The sequence below is a fragment of the Indicator indicator genome, chromosome 13, assembly GCF_027791375.1.
Source record: "Indicator indicator isolate 239-I01 chromosome 13, UM_Iind_1.1, whole genome shotgun sequence".
In the NCBI taxonomy this organism is placed as follows: domain Eukaryota; kingdom Metazoa; phylum Chordata; class Aves; order Piciformes; family Indicatoridae; genus Indicator; species Indicator indicator.
Window position 1 is genome coordinate 24,911,211 of NC_072022.1, and position 26,949 is coordinate 24,938,159.

The window sequence follows — 26,949 nt, forward strand, 5'->3', positions numbered from 1 at the left end:
CAGGTAACTGTGCCTGGCACACGTTTGCCCCCAGCCTGTTGCAGATTAACCCTGGTGCATTCCTCAGCCTGCCTGTGGGAATGCAGAGTGTCTGTGTGGAAACTCTGGCCAAGAGGTTAAGTAGCTCTTAGGAAGCAGAGCTTGATAATGCAATCTGCAGAAGCTTTCAGAGGGACATGAGATGTCTTTCCACCTGACCCTGGTGCTGCCCTCCCTGCCTGAACTGGCTTTGCCCTGTGCTCTTCGGCTCTGCTCTGATGGGATGCTCAGCTGCTGCCTGGGCTCATGGGGCTTGTGGTAGGGCTAAGGGCAAGTCACATTTTCCCCTCTCATGCTCATTCTCTGGCTCTAATTTTGACATGGAGGAATCTTGCTGCTGAGGCCAACTCGGGTCCAGCTTGTCTGTGCCAGCTGTGTGAAAATAGCTTGAGTTTTAAAAAGAAATAAAAGAATGAAACCAATCCTGAGTTCTGCAGCCCTGCTGTGCTCCTCAGCAAGTCTTTGCATACACTGGTTAATTGTTCATCCATTAACTGACTGCATTGATTAATGTGATGAGAGGAGCCTGGCTGTACCTGGCACGGCGTGGAGGGGAGGAGGAGGAGGATGCACATCCTTTCTATGTTGGCTCCTGTCCTTGGGCTCTTCCTACAGCCCTTGGGAATGTGGTGTTTGTCTGCTGGTTTGCTTCAAGTGTGATTGCTGGCACAGTATGTACAAAGTGATTCCGGGTTTGTATTCTCTGACCATGCAAACCTCCTCCTTTGGAGAGTGCATTAAGTTTCCATAGAGCAGGAGCATCTCTTCAGCCTGAAAATAAAACCAACAAACAAGCACCACCCCCCTTCCACCCTCCCCCCAACCTGTGTTTTCTTTCTCAATGTGAATACAGACAGAATTACAAAGCAAGATGCTGCCTTATTTCCAGCTAGAGGTGGCCAGAAAAATACTTTGCTTGGAATGCTGAGTGGGAAAGAAAAAAGGATTTTGTGTGTGTCAGAGCAGAGTGGGGCAGCTCTGAACTGCCCCTGGGCTACTGGGGAAAGCCTGGTAGTGTGGCTCCAGGGAATGCTGTCTGTGTATGGCTGCTTTCTAGGGAGGAAATCAAACATCTGAAGCCAGGCTAGGTGTGGTGGAGAGACTTCATTGCTAGAAGGAAACAAAACCTTATGGTATGCTCAGAGTGAAGTTTCCTGTGGTATGTCACTAGCAGTAGGTAAACGTAAAGCTTCTGCCAGCAGGGTCTGGCTTTCCATTCAGCCCCACTCAGGGTGGTGTGGGGCAGTGCTGAATTCCTGCTGCAGGGAGGCTGTGCAAACTGGGTAGAGCTGTGAGAGACATCAGTGACTTCATTGTCCCATGGTTCAGTATATCTCCATCTGCAAGGATGAATGCCAATTGCCCTTCCCAGACAAGGGGAATGAGGTACCCAGGAGTATATGAGCGTGGGTTTGTGTTGGAGTCATTCAGATCTCATGCCAGCCTAGTAAACCCCAGTCTGCTCCTAAAGCCTTCTGTGCTGTGGTGGCATTCCAAGCCACTGGTGGAAGATGGCAGAGCCATCAGCAAGACCCTGGGAGGCCTCACACCCAAGATGAAGCTGTGGATCCTGCATTTACTTTGGAATAAGAGAAGAGATCGAACCATTTTTTCTTGATTTGTGTCTGTGTGCAAATAGATTTCTTTCTTCCCCTGAAGGGAGCTGATTTTGACATGTTTTGGGGCTTACATGATACCAGCCTTATGTAGTAATGAAATTCTGTGCTTGCTTCAAGAGGAAACAATGATAAAGAATGTTCTCTCGAGAGAAGCCAAACAGATGAATTATTAAGATGTTAAAGATTAGTTCCAAATTTTGACATAGCCAGCTTTCTTCAGTGAGCTCTACAGAATAATTGCACAGTGTTCCTTGCAGAATTTAACATCAGAAATGTCACACTTTTTTCTTAAAAATCCCCCTCCCCCAAAAAAAAAGTTAAAAAAAAAAAGTGAGGGGGAAAAAAAAGCACCAAAACCCCCCAAACAATCATTCTTTCATGCAATGTAAAAGCTTTCATGACTATAAATGGGTATCCTTCTATTGGGTGCTGTAAAATGTGACCTCTTTGTCCCATCCATATTTATTTTTTTTAAGTGTAGCTATCAAGCTATGAGGTGTATTGCAGAGCAGAACAAGAATTAAAGGGACTTTTTTTTTTTTTTTTTTTTTTTTTTTTTTTTTTTTTTTTAAATCATGGAGATGCTCAGGAGTTGCATCTTGGCTCTGTGTAGGGACGAGCAGCTGGGTCTGTGGCCCTAGGGTGAGTTGCAGAGCTTGGAGGAGGAAGAAGTTGGAATTATTCCTGAGTACTGAAAGCTTGTGCTCATGTCTCGAGTTTTTTTTTGCTTGGTTGGTCCTTGGTGTTCTGGGGTTTTTGTTGGTTGGGTTTGGTTTATTGGCTGTTTGTTTTCCTTTTTTTTTTTTTTTGTGCTGCTTCCTTCCCCGTTTTTGTCTGACTCAGGCTCCTAGCATGGGTGGAGATGAAGGTGGGAAGTTTTGTAGTCATCAGTGCCCAAACGTCTCCAAGTGCTGCTGGCTCAATGCCCAGAGCAGGCAACAGCCTTCCCACCACCACTGCACCCATCCTGAAGGCACCCTGAGCTGGTCCCCTGCTGCCACATGGGCTGCATAAGGGGTGTGAGCTGCCTGGGGGGAGGGGGCTGTTGGAGGGGTGAGCACAACGATGAGCTGTAGCACCCATCCATGTTGCTCCCAGGCTTTCCCTGGGCTTTGGGGTGCCCCCAACCCTGCTTTGCCCCTGGGATAGGAGCCTTTGTGGCTGTAACTTTTCCAGCCTGCTGAGATGATGGAGCTGTGAGAGAGCACAAGACATGCAGATGCTATAGGGAGTTGTGTAAGAAATAGAGGCAATGTTAGTAATGCCAGGATTTTATATCACTGGCTCACTCAAAGGAGTAACACTTAAACACCTGCTCATCTTCTCAGTGAACTTTTCCTTGGGCCAGCCCAACCTGGGAAGTGCAGCATCCTGTGAATTAAGTCCAGGATTTGACCAGGCATTAATGCAGTTTGTGCTTGTTCTGGTGCATGATCCTTATTACAGAGCTAGCTGAGATGATCAGGCAGAAGCTTTCTTGCTCTCCCTGAAAATAAATATGTGAAGGGACTCCTAAGCCACAGCCAGCCACCTGCTGGGTTGTTTTTTAGCTGGAAAGGGAAACCTTAGGTGTTTTCCATTTTAAGATACAAGCAGAGTAGAAGTCCTGTGTTCACCAGCATTGGGAGACATTTCCTCTTGTCGCCTGAAGCTGCCTGTGCTGTGCTCTGGGCAGTGGTTTTCTGTAGCTGCAGCACTGGGTGATTTGTGTAGCATGAGGAGAGTTGAAAATGAATGTGGATAGGAGGCTGGAGGGAAGTTTGGTCTACATGCAGCTAAGGGGTTCTGTCAACTCTGCTGTGCTAAGGTGTGGTGGAAGAGGTGATGACAGCCCTGCTCCTTCCTCTTCCTAGTGCCCTGTGGCTCCAGAGAGTAAATCCCTGAGATGTCACTGAGAGGTGAGAGCCATGCAGCTACGTCGACGCTGAAGAAGATTGCTGCAGACATGAGCAACATCATCGAGAGCCTGGACACCAGGGAGCTCCACTTTGATGGGGAGGAGGTTGACTCAGAGGTGCTAAATGACCCGAAAGGCACAGGTATGTTGATGTTCTCACCCCATGTTCCTTCCTGGATTGAATGACTGATAATCTGCTGACAGATAAAGTACAACCTCAGTGGTGTTATCAAGCCCAGCCCAGCCACTGGCCCTGTTTTAGGACTGGGAGGCATGGTTCTTAGCACTTGAGCTCTCTAAGTCACATCTCCTCCCAGAAAGTTTGTCTTTACACCCTTAAACAAAAGCTGATCTCTCTTAGTGGCATTAGTGCTGTGTAAGTGCTCTGTGGTGGGTTGAAATTCCCCCCAACAGAAAATTGTCAAATCAGCTCAGCTGAAAGCAAATTAAGCTGTATTTGCAAGCAAAACTACAACCTAAAATATTAAATGCAATGAATATGTACAAAATATACAATATTTACATATATGTACAATTTATAAACAGCACAAGAACTCCCCTGGACAAAACCAGGGGGTTACCAACAGCTTTTCCCTCTCTGCAGTATAAGGTGAAAGAGAGAAGAGCAGAGAGTAGGCTGTTAGTACTTAGCCACAACAAAGCAAAGCCAGCCAAGGTCAGCAAAGCCAGCAGAAGCCTGAAGCTAGCATCTGCCAGAGTGAAGGAGTCAAAAAGAGAGAAAGTTACTGTACACAATCAGCTTTATGTTGGTAATCAGACCAATGGGATTATTTAGACCTTATCATTGTTTTCCTTTTTACGTCCAAGGGTAATTTATTTACATTCCACTCCTGAGGAGTGGGTGTCAAGTGGAGGGGGCCAGGCTCTTTTCGGTGGTGCACAGTGATAAGACAAGGAACAACAGGTTCAAACTTGAACAGGGAAGATTTCACCTCAAAATGCCACCTGGACATACTCCTGTACAACCTGATCTAGGTGTGGCTGCATTAGTACTAGATCTCCAGAGGTCCCTTCTAAGCCCTCCTGTGGTGGGTTGGAATTACCCAATGGAGTAATCCAACGGAGAGTCCAACAGAGAGTCACAAGGATGATTAAGGGACTTGAGCATCTCCCTTATGAAGAGAGACTGAGAGCCCTAGAGCTATTTAGTCTTGAGAAGAGAAGGCTGGGAGGGGATCTCATCAACATGTATAAATATCTGAGGGGTGGGTGTCAGGAGGAGGGGACCAGTGGTTCCCTTTTCGGTGGCTCACAGTGATAAGACAAGGAACAATGGGTTCAAACCAGGCACCCAGCACCAGAACAAGAGGACACAGTCTCAAGCTGCGCCAGGGGAGGTTTAGGCTGGAGGTGAGGAGAAAGTTCTTCCCAGAAAGAGTGGTTGGCCATTGGAATGGGCTGCCCAGGGAGGTGGTGGAGTCACCATCCCTGGAGGTGTTCAAGAGGGGATTGGATGTGGCACTTGGTGCCATGGTTTAGATAGTCATGAGGTTTGGGGTGACAGGTTGGACTCGATCTTTGAGGTCTCTTCCAACCTTCTGGATTCTATGATTCTCTGAAACTTGAACAGAGAAGATTTCAACTCAACATGAGGAGAAACTTCTTTCCAGTGAGGGTGACAGAGCACTGGAACAGGCTGCCCAGGTGGGTTGTGGAGTCTCCTTCTCTGGAGACTTTCAAAACCCACCTGGATGCATTCCTGTGTGGACTACCCTAAGTGATCCTGCTCTGGCAGGGGGGTTGGTCCTGCTGATCTCTGAGGTCCCTTCCAGCCTCTAATACTCTGTGATGCTGTGATACTTTCTGTTCAAGATCTGTGGGAAATTTTCTAGGCACGGCCTAAAACTCCCCCATGCTCCCACGTTAAGGTATTGCAGCTATCTCCTGGCTTTCATGCCCTTGCTGATGCTTACAAGGCTGCTGGTCTCTAATGGGGTTTGTGGTCCTTGCAGCATGCATTCCCTTCTCTGCCATCTATCACACCCATGGGTTCAAGGAGCCGGGGGCGCAGACGTACCTCGCGGGATGTCCTGTCCGAGTGCGTGTGCTGGAAGTTGAACGCTTTACTTCCACAAAGAAGGTGAGAGCTTCCCCAGGAATTTTGCTTCATCTCCATAGAAACTCTATTAAAATGCTGTCTGGCGGTTAAATTTTGCATGTGCTTGTTCGTGGGCTGAGGGAGCAGGAATGTGGGTTGGACTAGAGGCTTTCAAAACCCCCCAGAGCCATGAGGATGATTAGGGGACTTGAGCATCTCCCCTATGAAGAGAGACTGAGAGCCCTGGGGCTGTTTAGTCTGGAGAAGAGAAGACTGAGAGGGAATCTTATCAATGTCTATAAATATCTGAGGGGTGGGTGTCAAGTGGAGGGGGCCAGGCTCCTTTTGGTGGTATGCAGTGATAGGACAAGGAACAATGGGTTCAAACTAGAACATAGAAGATTTCACCTCAACAGGAGGAGAAACTTCTTTCCAGTGAGGATGACAGAGCACTGGAACAGGCTGCCCAGGGGGGTTGTGGAGTCTCCTTCTCTGGAGACTTTCAAAACCCACCTGGATGCATTCCTGTGTGGACTACCCTAAGTGATCCTGCTCTGGCAGGGGGGTTGGACCTGATGATCTCTGGAGGTCCCTTCCAACCTCTGATATACTGTGAGACTGTGTGACTTGGGGATCCTGACAGTTAGTTTACAAATCTAACTTCATGATAGATTTCAGACCAGTGGGGTTATTTAGATCTTCTCATTGTTTTGATCCTGAGAGTTAGTTTAGAAATTGTGGTAGGTTGAAAATTGCCCCCCACCAACATGAACTTTGCCAGTCCAGCTCAGCTGGAAGCAAATGAAAGCTGTATTTACAAGCAAAACTACAATCTACAGTGGAATGCAATGAATATGTACAAAATACACAATATTTACAGATATTTACAATTAATAAACAGCACAAGAACGCCTCTGGCCAAAAGACATGGGGAGCTGCAACAGCTTCTCCCTTCCCTGCTTCCTCCCTGTACACAAGGGACAAGAGCCAGAAGCAGAGAAGTTAATACCAGTCAAAACAATGCAGCCAAGGTCAAGCAGAAGCAAGTTAATCTCTCCCAGAGCAAGAAGCAAGAAGAGGAGAAGAAATTGTTTTGGGAACCAAATCTTATGGTAGATATCTCTCCAATAGGATTATTTAGAATAATCATTATTTTCCTTTTTACACCCAATCGTGATTTATTTACATTTTAATACTTTCTGTTCAAGATTTGTGAAAAAAATTTAAAGGCATAGCCTAAAACTACCACAGAAATCTAACTTCATGTTAGGTTTCAGGCCAGTGGGGTTGTCTAGACCTTATCATTATTCTGATCCTGAGAGTTAGTTTACAAATCTTAACTTCATGTGAGATTTCAGACCAATGGGGTTGTTTAGACCTTATCATTATTTTCCCTTGTACATCCAATGGTAATTGATTTACATTCTACTATTTTTCTACTCAATCTGTGGAAAATTTATCCTAGGCACAGCCTTAAACTACCACAGGGTCTTTTCCAACCTGAATTTTTCGATGTGTCTTGTCTCAGAAAACGCTTCAGAGAAGGTGAGGTGATTGAGGTCCCATCCCTGGAGGTATTTAAGGCCAGGCTGGATGAGGCTCTGGCCAGCCTGATCTAGTGTGAGGTGTCCCTGCCCATGACAGGGGGGTTGGAACTAGATGATCCTTGAGGTCCCTTCTGACCCTGACGTCTAGTCCTAGTCTAGTCCTAGTCTAGTCCTAGTCTAGTCCTAGTCTAGTCCTAGTCTAGTCTTAGTCTAGTCTTAGTCTAGTCTTAGTCTAGTCTTAGTCTAGTCTTAGTCTAGTCTTAGTCTAGTCTTAGTCTAGTCTTAGTCTAGTCTTAGTCTAGTCTTAGTCTAGTCTTAGTCTAGTCTTAGTCTAGTCTTTGTCTAGTCTTTGTCTAGTCTTTGTCTAGTCTTTGTCTAGTCTTATTTCTATTCCTATTCTTGCTTATAAAGCCTCCTAAAGCAGAACAAGCAGTTGTGAGGCAGAATGATCCTGAAGTAAAGTCAAATGAAGGCTCTTCCATGAGCAACTGCAGAAAAATGGCTTGTTTCAAAGCTTCCCCCCTTGTGGTGGTGTTCTCTCTGCAGGTACCAAGCCCCAATGTTTACACCATCGAGCTGACCCATGGAGAGTTCACCTGGCAGGTGAAAAGGAAGTTCAAGCACTTCCAGGAATTTCACAGGGAGCTGCTGAGGTACAAAGCCTTCGTGCGCATCCCTATCCCTACCAGGAGGTGAGTGTGGAGCTCTGTGGACATGGTGGGCTTTGGGGAGATGTGACTTTTTTTTTAATAACATACCTGTGTGGTATCACCCATCTCATTTACTTTGCTGGAAGTAGGAGAGGCAGAAGAGTTTAATTTCTGCAAATACTGAGCAGCTATAACAGAAATCTTTAGTCTCTGTGTGTTTAGCAGCTATTATAATCTAAGTGATGGAAGCATCTCTCTGCTGGTGCAGAAAGCATATTGGCTCCCAGGCCATCAGCTTTAGAGCCGAGTTTGCCTTGAATGTGGGCAAGGTTTATATTAATGAAAAGTGTTGGTGGGCCGTGGCTTTCTGTCAGTGTGGGCTAGATGTGGGAGGTGCAGGGGTTCCTGGTGTGGGTGGTCAGCCCTGCCCAGGCTGACCTTGGCACTGAAGGTGGCTTGAAGCATAAGGGGGAAGAGAAGTGGTGAAGGTCAGCAAGAGCCTCCTCATGTGGAGAAATTATGGGAGGTGATATGGGGAAAGGTGAAATTATAAGAGATTCAGGGTTAGGAAACATACTGCCCTGAAAACAGGGTTTAGGCTTGTAAGGGGATTATTGGGGTGGTTCAGCTGGGAGAAGAGAAGACTCTGAGGAGATCTTATTGCAGCCTTCCAGTACTTAAAGGAGCCTGTAAGAAAGATGGAGATATTACCAGAGACTGTTGCAACAGGACAAGGGGTGATGGTTTAAAATTAAGAGGGGAGTTTTAGACTAGATATAAGGAAGAAATTTTGTGCAGTGAGGGTGGTGAAGCACTAGCCCAGAGAGGTGGTAGATGCCTCATTCCTGGAAACATTCCAGGTCAGGTTGTATGGGGTTCTGAGCAGCCTGCTCTACTGGAAGATGTCCCTGCTCACTGCCACTGCAGGTTTGGATTAGATGATGTGTAAAGATCCCTTCCAAACCATTCTGTGATTCTAAGGGCAAAAGGGGATACTCAAAACTCAAGCTCCAATACTTGTGCTGTGTTGTTTGTAAGCCAGGTGGAGCACACTGGTTTCTCGCATGAATCCATGCTTGGGTTTGGGTTTTTTTTTTTTTTATGCTTTCCTGCCCACCCAGCTCGGTTTATAAGAGCTTGGATAGGAAAAATGAAGCCACTGCAGAAGAAGGGTTATGTATCAAGGCACGTGTGCACGCTTGCAGCACCTTGACTTGACATTGAGGTTTGGTTTTCCTTCCAGTCACACTGTGAGAAGACAATCCATCAAAAGGGGAGAGCCGAGGCAGATGCCGAGCCTGCCGCACACCGCGGAGAGCACGGTGCGAGAGGAGCACTTCTCCAGCAGGAGGGTAAGTGCCCAGCTTGCTGTGTGGGGCCAGAGGGATGCTTGGGAGGCAGCATTGCAGGTGCAGAGGGGCCAGGCAGGTTGCTTGCAAAGCCAGGTGCTGTTGGAGCCCTTGTTGCAAAGCCCTTCAAGCTGGTCTGCTGGAAGTTTGTCCCTGCCCATGGCAGGGGAGTTTGAACTATGTGATCTTAAAGGTCCCTTCCAACACAAACCATTCTATGATTTTTATTACCATTGAAGTCATTTGCTTGACAAATTTAGGCATTGACAAGTCCAGCTTTAACACCAAATTCTCCTCTGTGCAAAGAGGAGGATGCTGCACCTGGGGTTCATATGGGCAAAGCCTTCCTCTGCAGGTGAGGAAAACCATGATGCCAAGAGCGGTGATTCCCCTCCTCCCACCTGCTCTGGGTTCAAGATAGAAGAAGCAGTTCACTGAGTTAAGTTGTGTGATGGAGGCAGCCCTGTGACCATCAAAATCTGAGAGATTTCAGTCCTGTCCCCCTCTGAAAGAGGAGATGACAGTCAGGCTCTTGATGCTGAAGTGGATAATTTTAGCTGAGCCACACGTGTCCTGTGTAACTTCATCAGATGTTAACAGATGGGCTCCCCTGAGAAGAGGGTGGATGGATGTCTTCCTACCTCTTCATTACAGCTTTGCTGGTTGGAAAAAAAAAAAAAAGGCTGTAAAACCTCATGTTTGTTCATGTGCTTATTCTCTTTCTGCTGTTCACTCCCTGGTTTTTCTGCCACTGAATCCTCAAGTCCCATAATGTTGTGCCTCAAGGCACAGTGCAGATAACCCTCCCTGTTGTGCATGGCTTCACTGCTGTGCAGGAAGGTCCAGGAGAGAGATGTTGGTTTAAAAGAGGAGGGGGAAAAAAAAAAGCAAAAAAAACCAACAAAATGTTTTCTAGATCTTTTTAGACTTTTTTTCCCCCCTTTTTCTCCCTTGGTTTCATTGTGGGAATCCCACAGCTTTCACCACAGGAACATCTACCTCCAGTGTCCATCTGGATGGCTCAGTGCTGTGATGCTAGTCTTGAGAAGGACAAAGATCCTGATGGCATTTGCTGCTTCTTGGTTTGGTTTGTGTCCTGTGGAACTCTGCCTGGTTTCCCATGCCCAAACAGCTTCATCTCTTCTTTGCCCAGTTACCATGTAGATGAGAACAAATTCTCTCCTGTCACAGTTTATTCTTTTCGGCTGGGCCGGGACCCTCCTTGGCTGGGCCGGGACCCTCCTTGGCCTGGCCTCTGCCCTCTCCATGGCTTTCAGCTCCTTGCCCCATGAAGGTGTTTTGCTGATACAGGCTTTCTCAGGTGCATCTGAAGCTGTGATTTCCCATGAATCTGATTTTGTCAGGGTCAGAAATGGTAGGAATTGGGTTTTGTATTTAAAATTTTTCTGAAACTTGGGTGCAGACAAAGAAGTTGACCTCTAAAGCGACTGTGTCAAAGAAGAGGTCTGCTGGTGGAAAGTACAAACACAGATCTGTGAACAGTAAACAACCTGTGACCAAACTGTTTTTGCTGCTGAGCTATCATCTTCCAGGGGCACATAAATAATGTGTTTATTCACCCTTTCAAACTGAGAACTGTCTGATCCCTTGTCTCCTAATGTCAGACAGTTGGATTGTGGTTTTTTTTTTTCCTTAAGTTTCTCCATCTTACCTGAAGTTTTAATGTTTTAATTGTAGAAACAGCTGGAAGACTACTTGACAAAGATCCTAAAGATGCCAATGTACAGGAATTACCATGGAACAGTAAGTAGAAATTAGTTGGCTTAAACACCTAAAGAGTATCAGCTTCACATGTGTTGAACTGATCAGAGGAGGACATGCAGCTTATAGGAGAAAAGTCTTACAACCATTTTGCAAACATTTTGGCTTAGCCAAGTTCTCCAACATGGATATAATATGATGAAAACCAAAGGAAGTTTGTCTCAGTCTTGGATGTTGCTGTTACAACACAGTGACCTCCTCCGGGCAAGCTGCTCCATTGTCTGTGTATGATGTAGTAGGTTTCTGTTGAATTCTGGAGGGTCTTAACTATGATAAGTTTAAGTCTTGCATGTTCAAGCAACTGGAGTCCAAACCATATTTGTAATCACTCCTTCAGTTTGGGCTTTGTGTGTGGTCCTGGGTGCAGAATTATCTCAGTTTCCTATTTGGTGCAGTTTCACTGGACATCAGTGATGTTGAGTTTGAGTGATACCTGTTCATCTCTGGATATTTTGGCACTTCCAAAGGGAGATGGTATTGGCTTCTTTCCCCAAGTCAATAGTCTTTTTGACATGAGAAGAGATGTCAAATCCAACCTCAGACCTATTAAAGCAAAAATATTTCCTTTGAAAGCCATCTTCAAATGTTTCTTCAGTAGTCCTCACCTGTCAGCTGCAGCTGTAACATCTCCCTGGGATGGTAACTTATTTCCCTCTTTTTGGTTGCATAATGGCTCTGTCTTTTGTATTATCATGCATGTGTGGAGTAGCTGCAGAGCTCAGTGACATTTCTGAGCAAGGAGGGATAAGTGGGAACACTTGGTTTTCAAACAAGCAGGAAATGTAGACTGAGCTGTTGTTGGTGTGCAGGTTATTCTGCTCTTCACCTTTGGGAAAGTGTGGCTGGAAAGCTGCCCAACAGAAAAGGACCTGGGGTGCTGGTTGATAGCTGCATGAATATGAGCCAGTGTGTGCCCAGGGGGCCAAGGCCACCAGTGTCCTGGCTTGTATCAGCAATAGTGTAGTCAGCAGGACTAAGGAAGTGATTCTCCCCCTGTACTTGGCACTGGTGAGGCTGTGCCCCAAATACTGGGTTTAGTTTTGGGCCCCCCACTCCAAGATGGATGTTGAGGTGCTGGAGCATGTCCAAAGAAGAGCAACAAAGGTGATGAAGGTTCTGGAGAATGAGTTTTATGAGGAATGGCTGAGGGAAATTTATTTAGCCTGGAAAAGAGAACTTCTTGCTCTCTACACCTTCCTGAAAGGAGGTTGGAGCCAGTTGGGGGTTGGTCACTTCTCCCAAGTAACAAGTGACAGGACAAGAGGAAATGGCCTCAAGATGCGGCTGGAGAGAGGTCTAGGTTGGACATCAGGAAAGATTTTTTCACAGGTTGTCAAGCCCTGGAACAGACTGCCCAGGGAATTGGTGGAGTCCAGATCCCTGGAGGTATTTAAAAGCATGTAGGTGTAGTGCTGAGGGACATGGTTTAGTGGTGGACTTGGTAGTGTTAGGTTTATAGTTGGACTTCATGATCTTAAGGGCCTCTTCCCACCAAAACAGTTCTATGATTTCAGTTGTGTAGAGATGTTGGGCAGCTTACAGCTGATGTCAGGTGGATGTCATACCCAAGAGCTGTGTGTGTCCTTATTGCAGACCTCCGTGTGTTGAGCACCCATGTTACGTGGGGAAAGCTCTCACCCAGGCTGGGCCATCCTGCTTTGGGCTGCAAGACATCTTCAGACTCAGGCTGAGAGAACTGTGTTCCTTACAGAGTGCTGCTCTGGGACAGGCTGTGGAGCCTGGAGTCCCATGCAGTCGAGATGTGTGTTAATCTGCGTGTGGCAAATAGTCATCTTTTGTTCTAAAGGCAACGCTAGGATAACTTGGCAATTTTGATCAGTAGCATATGCACAGCGGGGGAGAGCTATTTTACACTGCAGATCCAACTTGTCACTCTTAGGCAGGCATTGCTTTCCTTTCCAGTGTTTTGGAGGCTTTCTGCTCGTGTAAGAACGTGGGTGAACCTTTGACCAGGCTGTGGTTTGAGGCGGGCTGCCATGGGTGGAGGCTGGGCGAGGAGACGAGCAGTTCTGCCTTGCCGAGGCAGCTGTGGGGTGCTCCCCTCCTTCTGCACTGAATCACCCTTCTGTCCCCAGCCCTCAGAGCCAGATGTCACTTTGCACATAAATTCTCAGTTAATTGTTGGCTTTTGCTAGATTTGGCTGCAGCAAAGCCTTCAGTGAGGACTTTGCTGCTGATGGTGGTGGCTCTGCTAAGGGTAGCGGGTCCTGCAGGCAGAAAACACAGGGACAAAAATGCTTTCCTTAGGAAAAAAAAAACCTCCAACACCAAAACAACCCCCACAACCATTCTCAGACTGGAGACTAAAGTGGAAATTTCTGGCATTTTTCTTGGAAATGCATTTGTCCTCCTTTAGAACAAAATGAGGGCTTTGCTCTTCTTGTGGTTGAGAAGTCTTTTTGCCTGGATGCTGACAAATGCTGTAACCGTCTTGATCCTGGAGCACATTTTGACTCGTGTGTGTTCCTCCATGCCCAAAGGTGTATTTTTAAAATCCAAAATTCTTTTTAAGTCAGACATGGAGTTACAATGACAAGCTGTGACCTGCCTGAGGTGTGACCCTTGGTCCTTGTGAAGAACCTGCTTGGGTCAACCACATCTCCTCAGAGATGTTTTTCCATCTGACCTGCGCAATGTAATTGATTTGCTTTTTTACTTCCTTTATTTTGTATTGGTGGTTATTTCATTATTTGCCAGTGAGAAGCTCATCACTTGATACACTATCCTGGGGGAGATGCCATGCACTGGGAGAGCTGAGCCTTCAAGTCGAGCTTGCAGCAGTTTTGCAGTCCTGAAGTCCCTGGTGGGTTGAGAGTCAGGTTCACAGTGACCACATGACATGAGAGGGGTTATGCCTCCTCTAGCCTTTCCAGGTGACAGTCCTGCAGGCTGTGGAAATAAAACCTACTAAAGCATCATTGTTTGGAGATCTGTTGTGTGTCCCTCACTGTGACTGGGAAGCTCTGATAACATTTACAGCCTTCTCACATCTCTCTTTTTCTCAGCACTCACTGCAATGGGGTGTTTAGTGTGGAGTTCACAAGTAGGTTGGTAGATGATTGTTTTGTGATCAGACCCCAGGCTTCACAGCCTCTCATTATGTTGCTTTATTTTCCTTTTGGCTGTGTGACTTATGATTAAATCTCAGGTCTTCTAGTCCTTCCCAAAACCTTCTTTTAGTACTTCTGGGCTGAAGTGTTTCAAGGCAATTATTGTTAAAATGAATGTTGTGGGCATCTCAAAGTGCTAATTGTCCACACTGTTTTCTGGGAAATGGAATTTGGGGGAAGAGAGTCCCAAAACATTAAGAAATGGAGCCCATGGACTTCATAAAAATGTTATTAATTGGGCTTTTTTGGTTGTTTGGGTTTGGATTTTTTTTTCTTTTGTATGAGCTGCAACAGTTGAAAGATACCTAAGCAAAACAAAAAAAAATAAGATTTGGTTGAACCAACGTGTCTGTGTCTAACATTTTGTGTGAGTTTTAGAGTGTAAGAATCTCATCTGCAGTAAAAACAGCTCAGATATGTGAGAGTGGCTGCTGGTTTGCCTCTGATATGGCACTTGGGATCTGCAGACCATGGCAAAGGTCTCCACCCAACCCTTCAGTGTTTTTTAGTTTTTTAACCTGTTCAGTGTTTCTTTAAATTGGGGGTGGATCCAAGCCTTTTTTTTTTTTTGTGCAGGGTACAGCAATCATCTTTTGCTGAACAACATTATTCTGCAGAGTGACATAATTCCATTTTACTGCTAGCCACAGCTGCTAATCAACTCTTTCTGGGGTTTTTAACCAACTAAATGGAACGAGACTGGAAATGAAAGCACAGTGTAGAGCTGCTGAAGTCTTTCTGAAATGCAGCTGCCCTGTGAAACGTTGGCTTCCATAAATCACAGGTGCTCAGCGTTGCTGGCTTCTCAAAGCGCTGCTCGTGCACCTTGCAGCTGGTTCTCCACCTTCCATAGCCTGTCTCTCTGCAGCTCCTTGCTCCCATCTGGTTTGAGTTTTCTCTTTTTATTGCCACTACAATGTCATTGAAACTGCATTCCCTAGGCCTGGATCTCATCCTGAAAATATTCTGCTGCAGAAGGCTCTGAAACCAGAGCGGGTTTGGTGGCTCCCTGGGGAGGCAGCTGGGCAGCGCAGGAATCCCGACGTGAAGGAGATGAAAGGGCCTCGCTGCTCTGCCTCCCCTCTCAGCTTTGCTGTGAGTGCCACATGCTGGAAGGCACTGTAACAGGAAAAACAGCTAATGCAGCAACAATGATAATAACTCAGCCCATCAGATATTTTTCCACTGCGCTGAGGAATTGTCCTTCCGCCTGGTGGAATTTATCAGCGGCTTTTTACGACCCAGCGCTCGGCGATGCGGTGCTGAGGGATGTGGTTTCGGTGGTGACCTGGCAGTGCTGTGTAAGCAGTTGGACTTGGTGATCTTGGAGGTCTCCAAGTAATTCTGTGACTTCTAATTGGCACAGCTTGATGGATGTGTTGGATGGATGGGCTTCTGTCACCCTCGTTGCCGTTTCAAAGCCTTGTTGGCTGACGAGCAGGTTGCTGTGCTTGCCAAACAACCTCTCATTTCTATGGAGTAATAGTTCTGATTCTGCAAGTGAGGGGGTTGTTTGGTTTTTTTTTTTCTTTTTCCCTCCTGTTTTTTCCTTTTGCTTCTTTGAGGACAATTCTTTCTCTGCTTGCAGTGCTCCTCAGATTGCTGCCAGCTTTCTGGTTGCAGCCAACGTTTTCAAAGGCTTTTGACATTTGTGTGGGGTTGGGTTTTGTGTGTCTGCTTGTGAGAGTGGTGTCTGAGTTTCTGATTTGTCTGATGGGGAGTGCCAGCCATTTTCTGAAGAAATTAAAATGAGCTCCAGGGCAAAGAGCTGGCATAAGACTTCATCTGGAATCTTTGGTAAATATGCTGAGTTTGTGGATGCTCCCCATTCCACTCAATGTCATAGAATCATAGAGTCAGTCAGGGTTGGAAGAGACCGCAAGGATCATCTAGTTCCAATCCCCCTGCCATGGACAGGGACACCTCACACTAGATCAGGCTGGCCAGAGCCTCATCCAGCCTGGCCTTAAACACCTCCAGGGATGAAGAAGCAGCTCAGACACTGGTAGGTCAGTCCTGGTGGGTTTCCAGAGTGCATGATAAGAGCAGAAATAGCAAGATTGTTAGTAAAATCATGGAATGTATTCTTCTAGCCACTTTCTGAAAACAGCTGAAACCACCCAAAACCAAGGGCATTAAGTTGGCTTCTACTAAATAGAGGTCACTTTATGTCCTTGAGCTACTCAGAGGAGAACAAGAGATCCTTTGTTGGCCTTACTGACATGAGAAGTTTGGGAGTGCCCCATGAGCATGAGGAGAAGGATCTTCTGTCCTACTGCCACATCTTAGGAGGGGTGGAAAATGATATTGGAAAGGGAGCCTGTGCTGGCCTCACCATAAGGCAGATTCAGCTTTAAAGTAGATTTTTGCCCCAAATTTACTGATACTCTTGGTTACACTTGGTGTTTGGAAATACCTCTGAGGTATATGGGTCCACCCTTCTAATTCCTGTGCAAAATGGGATTTTGCTAATGAGGCCCATGAGGTTGATTTTTCCAAACAGCAGGTGACAATGGCCACCTTCCTTGGGTGCTGCCACCTGAGTTGCTGTGGGGCATGGATGGGCATGGCCTGAAGCTAGCCTCAAAGCTGTCTTATGTCTCGACTGTGGTCAGAAGTGTGGGTTGAGTCCTGGGCTTCTGTCCCAGCAGGCTTGTTTGGCAAAGCATGTGGTCAGAGGGTTCCCTTCAGCTTACTGCCTGCCCAAAAGGGAGGGCAGCTCCTGCCCTGAGCACCCTCCTGCACTGAGACAATTCTATGTAATAATTAATTAAAAGTGCCTGGCTGCAGCAAACCTCTGCCATGTGAGGCAGCTCCTTCACAGGGCTGCTCCTGCCCAAGCCCTGGGGTGCCTGGGGCAGGTGTTTTTCCCTGCTCACAGAGCCCAGGGCTAATAACCAGCAGACTGTCAGGAATGTCCTGCTGTGCCAAGAGAAGCCTGCTGGCCAAAACTGCCTGGTGCCCTATTTTTAGAGGTGAATGTAATTGTGTTGTGCTTTCTCACCAGCTTTGTTTGTCATTAACATTCCTCTGCAGCCTCTGCTGAAGCAGAGAAGCTGTGAGGTGATAGATCACTAGAACTTGAGCTTTGCTGCCAAATACAATAGTGTGGCACATGGCTTCTCCAGGCTGTCTGCTGTGGAGGTGTGTGCAGAATCACAGAATCAATAAGGTTGGAAAAGACCTCAAGGATCATCAAAGTCCAACCTGTCACCCAAGAACTCATGACTACTAAACCATGTCACCAAGTGCCACATCCAATCCAGCAGAAGTCTGGAGACTGTCCTGTGGACAGGCAAGGCAGTGGAGTGTACATGGCCTGCTGCCATGGTTTTGGAGGATGCTCCTGGGCTGAGGTGCTGAACCCTCAGGTGGTTTGTGTCCATGTGATGGGGAATTCAAAGGGAATAAGGTGCTCCCAGCTCTGGGAGCTTTTCCAGCCTTTCTGTGAGAGTCACTGCAGGAAGGAGAGCAGCCAGACAAGTTCACACAGACCCCCAGACAGTGTCAAGCTTTGAGTCCTTGTTTCAGCCAGTGATCCAGGAGGGGAGGATACAGGTGGGTCTGGTCCTGTGATGCGTTTGATCTTGATTATCCTGGTTGCCTGCAATGTGTTTTCCAAAGCACATTTAAAATAATCAAACAAAACCCCAAACTAAAATACTTTTCTTGGTCTTTTTGAAGATGTTGAAGTGATGGTGGGTGACTGCTCAGGATTTTCTGCAGGTTCTGTCTCTGACAAATCATTTCAACAAATCAAGTTTTGTGGATTTCAGGGTATGAAAGATGGGGGAATCTTTTTCTCTTTCTCCAGATGGAGTTCATTGGGGTAAACCAGCTGTCATTCATCCACGACCTGGGACCAAAGGGCATGTGAGTTGTGAGCTGTGTCTTTGTTGAGTTATGATTCCATCCCTGAAAACTTTACAGGCCAGGTTGCAGGGGGCTCTGAGCAACCTGATCTAGTCTAAGGTGTCCCTCCTGGCTGCATAGGTGTTGGACTAGGTGACTTCTAAAGGTCCCTTCCAACCCAAGCCATTCTATCATTCCCCAAGAGCATGGCTTTATAAATGACTACTGTTCTGATTGACAGCTTTCCTTTCTTGCCATTAACTGACTGGGGAATACTTTGCCATCCCAAATGAAAAAAAAATGACTGCTGTTCAGCTAGAAATGCCCCAGCTTTGGGAAATAGTTTGGGGAGTGGGTTGCTTTGTGAGACATGGTCTGCAGCACATGGTCTGGCTTGCAGGTTTTCTCCTCCTCCCTTCCAGCAACCTATAGACCCACTTGTTCTGTTTGTGCTATGGAAAAGGGCCCTGCATTTCTGTGGGGTTGCCTTCTGGGCAGGTGGTTTTTCCTTTCTTCCAGCTTGCAGGGCATGGTGCAGAGCCTGCTTGGGTGTGGCTAGAGGTGGTAGGAGCCATCCCTAGGCACAGGGGCTGGGAGGTCCATCAAGTATCCTCTGCTCCTGCACCTCCAACCAAGCCATGACACCCATCCTGTCCGTGCTTCTGTCCTTGCAGAGAAGGATTCATCATGAAGCGCTCCGGGGGCCACCGCATTCCCGGCCTGAACTGCTGCGGCCAAGGAAGGATGTGCTACAGATGGTCCAAAAGGTACTGCTGGGACAGGAGGGAGGTGGCAAGGCTCTGTGCTCCTCAGACACACACACACAAATCGTCTTTTGTCTTTTTCTCTCAAAAGGTCTGAGAGAGGTTCTGGTTTTGGCTATGTTTTGTCAGGTCACAGGGTCCGTAGGCTGTTATTCCACTCATCTCTGATGTGCTTTTTCCTTCTGCTTTGGATTCATATAACGTTGCTCCAGAGGAAAACTGGGATTTCCTACAGCCCTGAGCTGGCAGAAAGGGCAGTTATCCCTTAGTCTGTGCCCAGTTTTCCCTGCTGTGGGAGCAGCCTGAAGGCTCTATGCCATCAGGAGGGGATGCGGCTGGTGACACTGTCCCAGCCACATTTCAGCCTGGCTTTCTGAGCTTCCTTTCCTCAATTTACAAAAAGAAAATAAATTAATTGAAATGCTATCTGGGCTGCTTTGGAGCTGGATTAAACGAGATATTTGGTGCAATAAACCTTGGGATTAAATGCATTGCCTCTTCCTTATTACTGCAGGTGCTTAAATGCTAGTGTTCTCAGAGGAGTTTTCACAAGCCACCCTGTCCCCACGTGCTGTGGACAGATGTCATTTATTGTCCCTGTCCCTTTACCTTGTGTGTTAAATCTCAGTGTGTCCTGGGGCTGCAGGACAGGGAGATGTGTGCTGTGGAGGGATATGTGTGCACAAGAAAAAGCAGGGGGTGCTGCCTAGAGTTTTCAGTTTTCTTTTTTCCAGGCAAATAATTCCTTGTGAAAAATCCAAGGAGCACATCTCTGCCTTGGAGCAGCAGTTTCTTGGTCTACAAGAGCTTCCCCAAGCATTATCCACCTTTGGCTTTTAGTCTTGCCAATGGGCTGTCCTTAATTTTATCTGAAATTGTGGTTTCCCACAAAATCTTTTCTGAAGGAAAGGTCCTATTCCTTTATAGTCTTTTCAGCACTTCTTAAGGTGATCTTGCAGAAGAGCTCTCATGAGTGCACAAGGAGATGAAGGTGACCTTCTTTCAGATGGAATCATTAAATTGTCTCCAGTTCTTTTTCTCTCTTATGTAGGGGGGACAAGGGGAAAGCCTTTTCTTCTTGATACCACTCAGTTAACTCTACTCTCAGAGCTCAAGCTTTGGTGGGGACAGAAGCACATTCAGCTCTGATGGATCTTTTTTTTCCTTTAGAGCCTGAAAAAAGGATGGGAGAAGTGTTTGAGTGGGGATTGTGTGCAGAGCAGCACAAGAGGGGCACCAGTTGTCCATCAAAGCCTGCTGGGCCTGACAGTATCTATAAATAATCAACTAACAGAAATATTTCCCAGAGGCAGTTACTTCAGCGAAGGTTTTGAGGACAGGTCAAGCTGGGGCCAGAACTCACCTCGAGTGTGGGGCAGACTGGACAGCATTTTCCCCACAAGGTGTTGGGTTTTCTGCACTTTAAATTCATTTTACTTCTTAGAGCAGGTTGGTTGTTTTGTGGCCACAGGGGCTGTGGAAAGGGATGAGAAGGAGGAGAGTGGGGTGGTGGTGTGAATGTGAACAGGCAGGATTTCATGGGCATGAAGAACTGTCTTGGAACAACAGAAAGGCAAATTCTTGGGAATATATCCCATGGGATTCTTGGGAGTGAAATGATGAGCCAGCTAGAGAGGGAGTGGGTATTTTGGCACCAGACAAGAAGTGATTGTGAGAACTCTTTCAGGGCTCTGAAAAAAAATAAAAAAGAATGGGATCTGGAAGTAGGTGAGAAGCAGAGGCTGTTACTAAAGATAGGAGAATGAACAGATTTTTGCAATGTTTTCTGTTGCTTTGTGTGTTTCTGGGTGTGCAGAAGAATGAAGCAGAGGTCTGGTGGTGGAGACCTGTGTGGGACAGAGGGGGTTGGTTACCCCAGATACGCTGCGGAGGGGAGCAGGAAAAATTAGAAATGCCATTCAGAGCAAAAAATGTGTTGAATTTTGTATTTTGTTTTGTTGTTTTTTTTTTTTTTTCCCTGAGTTGCCTTCAGGCGACGTTATTTCTGTAAAACCTGCTGGTCATCTCCTATCATGTGTTTCTAACAGGGTCCCCGTTGCTTGGCAATAAAAGCTTTCCAAAATGCCTTGTACACTTCATTTTGATGGGAGTGAAAGTGATTCCAGCATCATAATTAATATTAGAAATGTCAAGTCACCCTCATGTAGCATACAAGCTGAATAAAAATCTGGGGTGGAGGAGTCCTTGTTGCATCTTGCCCAGTGCTGGGACACCTGGCTGGGAGATTTATGGGCAGGGAGGTTCTCATTGGTTTTTGTTAGAGAAGGAAATCTGTGTTTGCAAAGACTTCTGTAAAAAGGAGTTATGCAAATAGCTCTGAAAGTCTTGTATTGAATTCCACCTCATTACCCAAGTTTATAAAACAAGCACTTTCCTGCCTAAGACCATACCCTGGACTAGCCCCTGAAAAAAAAAAAAATCCATGTAGTTGAAAGCTTTCCTGGCCCTGATAAAAGATTTGCACTTTTCCATTTTATTGGCTTTTTTTCATGCCTCATGATGTACAGAGCAAGGTGAGATACAAGTTGCCTTTTTGTTGTGCCCATACAGGTGGCTGGTGGTGAAGGACTCTTTCCTGCTGTACATGAAGCCAGACTCGGGGGCCATCAGCTTTGTCCTGCTGGTGGATAAAGAATTCAACATTAAGATAGGGCAGAAAGAAACAGAAACGAAATACGGGTTGCAGATCGACAATCTCTGTAGGTAAGAAATCCAAGCTTTGCTCCAGAGAGGGACTCAGTGCTGCTCTCTGGGAGGGGTTAACAAGGTGTGCTGGGCTAAGTGGTGCAGCTCAGCTTCCCGCAGGGCTCAGCTGCTGCTGCCTTTGTCCCTGCTGGGGGTTTGGCCCATTATGCTGATCGTTTCCTGTGCCTTAATTAGGCCTTTGTAGCCTCAGTCCATCCTTGTGGTTATTGCTCAGGCCTGGGGGTGTTGGAGCACGTTGAGCTGCAGACTCTGGTCTTGCAGCAGTTGCTTGTGGTAATGTCCTAGGCTCTTTGTTCCTCCATGCTGCAAGCAGGGACGTGTTCTTCATCCCAACCAGGGCATTACCCAAAAGACATGCTGGTCGGGGTAAAGAGATACTTAATGCTTTTGTAGTAGCATACAGTATAAATGAATCCTTTAAAAAAGGACAACCTTAGCCAGGTCCAACTCTCCTCCAAGTTTAGCTGCTGCCATTGGTTTCAATCTGGGTTGTTTTTTTTTAACGCTGCTTCGAGCAGCTCAGGGCTGGTATGTTCTTTTGCAAACAAAACATCAAAGCAAATCCTTTATTTTTCACTTATATAAAACAAGAGTGACAGGGCTGGAGCTCCTCTCCCATGAGGACAGACTGAGAGAGTTGGGATGGTTCAGTTTGGAGAAGAGAAGGCTCCAAAGAGAACTTATTGTGGCCTTGCAGTATCTGAAGGGGGCCTACAAGAAAGCTGGGGAGGGACTTTTTGGGATGTCAGGTAGCGATAGGACTCCAGGGGGAACAGAGCAAAACTAGAAGTGGGTAGATTCAGATTGGATGTTAGGAAGAAGTTTTACACCATGAGGGTGGTGAGATGCTGGAACAAGTTGCCCAGGGAGGTGGTGGAAGCTCCATCTCTGGAGGTTTTTGCAGCCAGGCTGGATGTGGCTCTGGGCAACCTGATCTGGTGTGAGGTGTCCCTGCCCATGGCAGGGGAGTTGGAACTTGGATGATCCTTGTTGGTCCCTTCCAACCCTGACGATTCTATGACTCTAAGAGTGACAGAGATGTATTTATCAATGAAGCAGCTGCCCACAGAGCAGCCCAACTGAACGTTCGTGGCTTCAGCACCCTGCCCCACGTGTGGTCTGTTTTGCAGGTCGCTGATTTTGAAGTGCAACAGCTACAGACATGCCCAGTGGTGGAGGCAGGGCATAGACGAGTTCATTCGGAAACACGGCAAGGACTTCCTCACCGAGCACCGCTTCGGCTCCTACGCCGCCGTGCAGGAGAACACATTGGCCAAGTGGTGAGCACCGCGCTGCCGGGGAGCTGCTGCCTGCAGCAGCCTCAGCTCACGCCTGTGTTACTCTGGCCCTTACGGAGAGAGCTGGCAGCATTTGGTGTCTGTAGGGACTGGTGATAATTAAAGAGGGAGCTGGGGCTCTTCAGCTTGGATAGCAGGAGCCTAAGGGGAGACCTCATTCATGTTGATAAAGGGTGAGGACGGAGCCAGGCTCTGCTCGGCAATGCACACTGACAGGACAAGGGGCAATGGGTGGAAGGTGAGGCATAGGGAGTTCCATGGAAACAAGAGGAAGAATTATTTCACTCTGAGGGTGACAGAACACTGGAATAGGCTGCCCATGGGGGTTGTGAAGTCTCTCTCTCTCTGCAGTTATTCAAGACCTGCCTGGATGAGTTCCTGTGTGACTTGGTATAGGTGATCCTGCTCTGGCAGGGGGATTGGACTGGATGATCTCTGAAGGTCCCTTCCAGCCCCTAGCATTCTGTGATTCTGTGTGTGAAAAAATGAGGCTTATTTCACCAGGAGTGGAATAGCAGTGTTGGTGATGGGACTGCTGTGGTCCTGCTACAGTTTTATGGCACAGCTAATGACACTGGGAAAGCATGGATTTGTCTGAGTGTGAGCATGCTGAGTATTTAGTATCATAAGGATAAAAATAGAGTAGTTTAGCCTGGAAAAAAGGAGGCTGAGGGAAGACCATCTCGTTCTATCCAGCTTTCAGAAGGCAGAAGTACCTGAAGTACCTCCTTTCAGGTAATTGTAGTGAAGTCTTTTCTCCCCTAGTGACAAGTGATAGGACAAGATGAAATGACCTCAGGTTGCACCAGGGGAGGTTTAGATTGGATGTTATAAAAGAAACTTCTTCACTGCAAAGGTTCTCAAACACTGGAACAGGCTCCCCGGGCAAGTGGTTGAATCCCCATCCATGGAGATGTTTAGAGCATTTAAAAGCTGCAGAGATGTGGTGCTGAGGGGCATGGTTTAGTGCCAGACTCGGTAGAGTTAGGAAATGATTGGACTTGATCTTAAAGGTCTTTTTCCAACCAAAATGATTCTATGGTTCTATGCACATATAATTGCCAGGGTGCTTATGAGTTAAAATCAGAACTGCATTTTCATTAAGATGTTCCTGGCTTCAATTTTTATCCCAGTCTCTGATTCTGGAAGAGCTGTTTCCCAGGGGTTTAGGTCTTTGGTCTCTGGGTTATAAACTCACAGTAACACAGGTGATATTGAAAATGTCTGCTGCTTTGGCTACTCCTTCTCCATAGCTCCCTCCAAAAGCAGCTATGCTGCAGCCTGTCCTGCCATGCTTTTTTGCCACCAATAGTTTAGTCACATCCTTCATGCTCTAAAATGCCAGATGTGTTCTCACTCTATTTGCAAGGCCAATTCTCATTGTAAAAGGCAGCATTGCCCTTCCAGGCACCACACAGATGTGTTCAGGTGCAAGTGTCACTCATTGGGTTGAAGAGCAGCATCAGACTGAGATTGGCTTTGCAATGAAAGGGAATCAGCAAATGCCAATTTGTGTGGCTGGGCTTTGTGCACACAGCAGTCCCAGGAGAAATCCTCTGTCCAGAGCATAACCTGATTGCATTAAGCCATTCCCAGAAGCACACATACACAAAAAAAAAATTATTCTAGCTGGAGGCAGAGCCTTGTGGTGCTTTCACTGCAGCTCCTACCATGCAGCACTACCACTGCAGCTCCTACCTCGCAGCAACTGCTGCCAAATAACCAAAGCAAACACCTCTCTACAGTCATAGAGTCATCAAGGTTGCAAAATACCTCCAAGGTCATAGAGTCCAACCATCAACCCTGCACCACCATGCCCACTAAACCATATCCCAAAGTGCCATGTTTACACATTTCTTGAATACCTCTAGGGATGGTGACATCACCACCTCCCTGGACAGCCTGGTTCAATGCTTTGACCACTTGTTCAGTAAAGGAAAATTTCCTAATATCTCATCTAAGCCTCCCCTGCTGCAACTTGAGGCCATTTCCTCTTGTCCTGTTGCTTGTTTGGAGAAGAGGAGGCTCAGGGGAGACCTTATGGCTGTCTACAACTACCTGAAGGGAGGTTGTAGCCAGGTGAGGGTTGGTCTCTTCTCCCAGGCAACCAGTGACAGAACAAGAGGACACAGTCTCAAGCTGTGCCAGGGGAGGTTTAGGTTGGATGTTAGGAAGAAATTCTTCACAGGAAGAGAGATTGGCCATTGGGATGGGCTGCCCAGGGAGGTGGTGGGGTGGATGTCCCTGGAGGTGTTTAAGAAAAGCCTGGATGAAGCACTTTGTGCCATGGTCTAGTTGGGGTTGGGTGACTGGTTGGACTTGATGATCTTGGAGGTCTCTTCCAACCTGGTTAATTCTGTGATTCTGTTACTTTCCTAAGAGCCAAACCTAGATCTCATGTCAAGCAGAACCCAAGAATATTGCATGTGGTTGGCAGAAGTGCCAAGTGGCACTTAATAATCTCTTACTGTGCTGTTTCATTAAGCTAATAGCAGCGTTAAACTCTGTCGTCTTAATTCTTGAAGTCAGGTTTGTGTTTGCTTTTGAGAAGAGAATGTAAATGATGTTAACACAGGACCCCACCAGGCTTCAGCTGTGGACTTTGTTTAACACAGGGGATGGAAACCTGAACCTGTGCTCTGTTTGCTTTCACAGGTATGTGAACGCCAAGTGGTACTTTGAAGATGTTGCGAATGCCATGGAAGCAGCTAAGGAAGAAATTTTCATCACAGATTGGTGGTTTGTACTTACAGATTTGGATGTTGACCAACTGTCTCCCTTGGGACGTGCCTGACAATGTGGCACTGTTCAGAGGCCCTACAGTATGGCAGCTAGCCGTGCAGCCAGATGGTTTGGCAGCACACCCAAACATCTCCCTGTGTTGCGTTCAAAGGCCTTTTCAGGAGGCTTGGCAGCAAAAGTGCCTGCTTGAAATCAACAGCTTGGTTGTCTCCTTCCAAGGAAAGGCCTGAAATTGCATGAAAGCACCACCTGCCTTGCAAAGGTGGTAGTTGGAGGTGCTCCTCAGGGGAGTCACTCCCTGCAAACCCAAGGGGCAGGGATGCCTTTCAGTGCATAAAGGAATGTGGATGCTCAAACACCTCCAATGGTGCTCTTCCCACGTGGTCCTGCTTCAGGTTCTCCTCCTCACTGTCTTGGGGAGTCTCATGCCAGTGATGAGAGCATCTTGGAATGAGTGTAGTTTTACTGTGCTCTTAAATGGGCCAGGCAGTGGAGAGGGAGGCTTGTCCCTTCTGAGCTGTGTACCTGCTGGAGGATCTGTCTCTGCCACCTTCTTAATTTGTCATTCAGTATGTTTATGCAGTGCTCTGGTTTCTGTTTGAGGCAGAAGGATGCTCTCACAGGCTGGGGGCAGAGGTTTTTGCCTGGGTGCCAGTTGCAGCTGTCTGTGTCTTCCTTCTGTGGGAGCTAATCTGGCTGAGCCAGCCTGGACCTTAGGGTTGGGATGGTAGGACAGGCTCCCAAGCCACAGCTTGGACATCCTCTTTAACCTTGGGCAGTGTCTCTGTGCTCCTCTTTCTCCATATATATAATGAACCTCTTACTACTGATCCCCTGTCCATAGGAACTGGGAGGATTAGTTCTTATGAGAATATTAAATGTGATGTTAGTATTTACTTGGGCAAATCTGATTCCTACCATGACCACAGATAAATGCAGTGCTCCAGGGTCCCCATGTGCAACACCAGGTAGCAATGCAAAAACATCACATTTCAGACCTGTTATCTGTTAATGGTTTATTCAAACAACTGGTGATGTGTCTTAGAATTCCAACTTAGCTGAAACTTGGAGACTGACATAAAAAAAGTTGTCAGAAGCATGGTTCTTAGGATGTAGCAATATGCTTTATCCAAGCACAAGTTTTGACCCTCGGAACAAGTAAAGGAGTTTAATGAGATGATTAATTATTCCTCCTAATCCTTAAAACTAATCAACAAAATGTCCTGTGGAGAGGTCATATTGCTTTGTCTTTAGGCATCAAGGACAATTTAACACAAGTCTCTGCTGCTCAGCCTAAGGACCCAGGAGAGTGAAATCCTGCTCTGATTTTTTTTTTTTTTTATATCCACATATTGCTTTCAAATCTACCTTGGGGTTTTCTTTTGTGTTTCTTTTCTTCCACAGATGGAGTCCAAGTTTCCCTGTTCATACATCACTGTTAAACTTGGTCTCCTGGGTTGCTGAACTCTGAAATGAATGTGCTGGACACCTCC

General features: G+C 46.7%; 1 protein-coding gene across 7 annotated transcripts in view; it reads left to right on the plus strand.

Annotated features, from left to right (window-relative positions):
- Positions 1 to 3,528: 3,528 nt before the first annotated feature.
- PLD1 (phospholipase D1) overlaps positions 3,529 to 26,949 on the plus strand; it is a 56,434-nt gene continuing 33,013 nt past the window's right edge. For 2 of the 7 annotated variants that reach the window (XM_054386360.1, XM_054386363.1), the window contains exons 1-11: positions 3,544 to 3,697; positions 3,873 to 3,875; positions 5,529 to 5,656; positions 7,708 to 7,853; positions 9,055 to 9,163; positions 10,859 to 10,924; positions 17,888 to 17,946; positions 18,600 to 18,692; positions 21,261 to 21,413; positions 22,547 to 22,696; positions 25,370 to 25,453. In XM_054386360.1, the coding sequence (XP_054242335.1) occupies positions 3,544 to 3,697; positions 3,873 to 3,875; positions 5,529 to 5,656; positions 7,708 to 7,853; positions 9,055 to 9,163; positions 10,859 to 10,924; positions 17,888 to 17,946; positions 18,600 to 18,692; positions 21,261 to 21,413; positions 22,547 to 22,696; positions 25,370 to 25,453 (1,145 nt within the window). Of the gene's footprint in view, positions 3,698 to 3,872; positions 3,876 to 4,128; positions 4,132 to 5,492; positions 5,663 to 7,707; positions 7,854 to 9,054; positions 9,164 to 10,858; positions 10,925 to 17,887; positions 17,947 to 18,599; positions 18,693 to 21,260; positions 21,414 to 22,546; positions 22,697 to 25,369; positions 25,454 to 26,949 lie in introns of all 7 variants that reach the window. The other 5 variants (XM_054386359.1, XM_054386362.1, XM_054386364.1 and 2 more) reach the window with 4 other exon arrangements.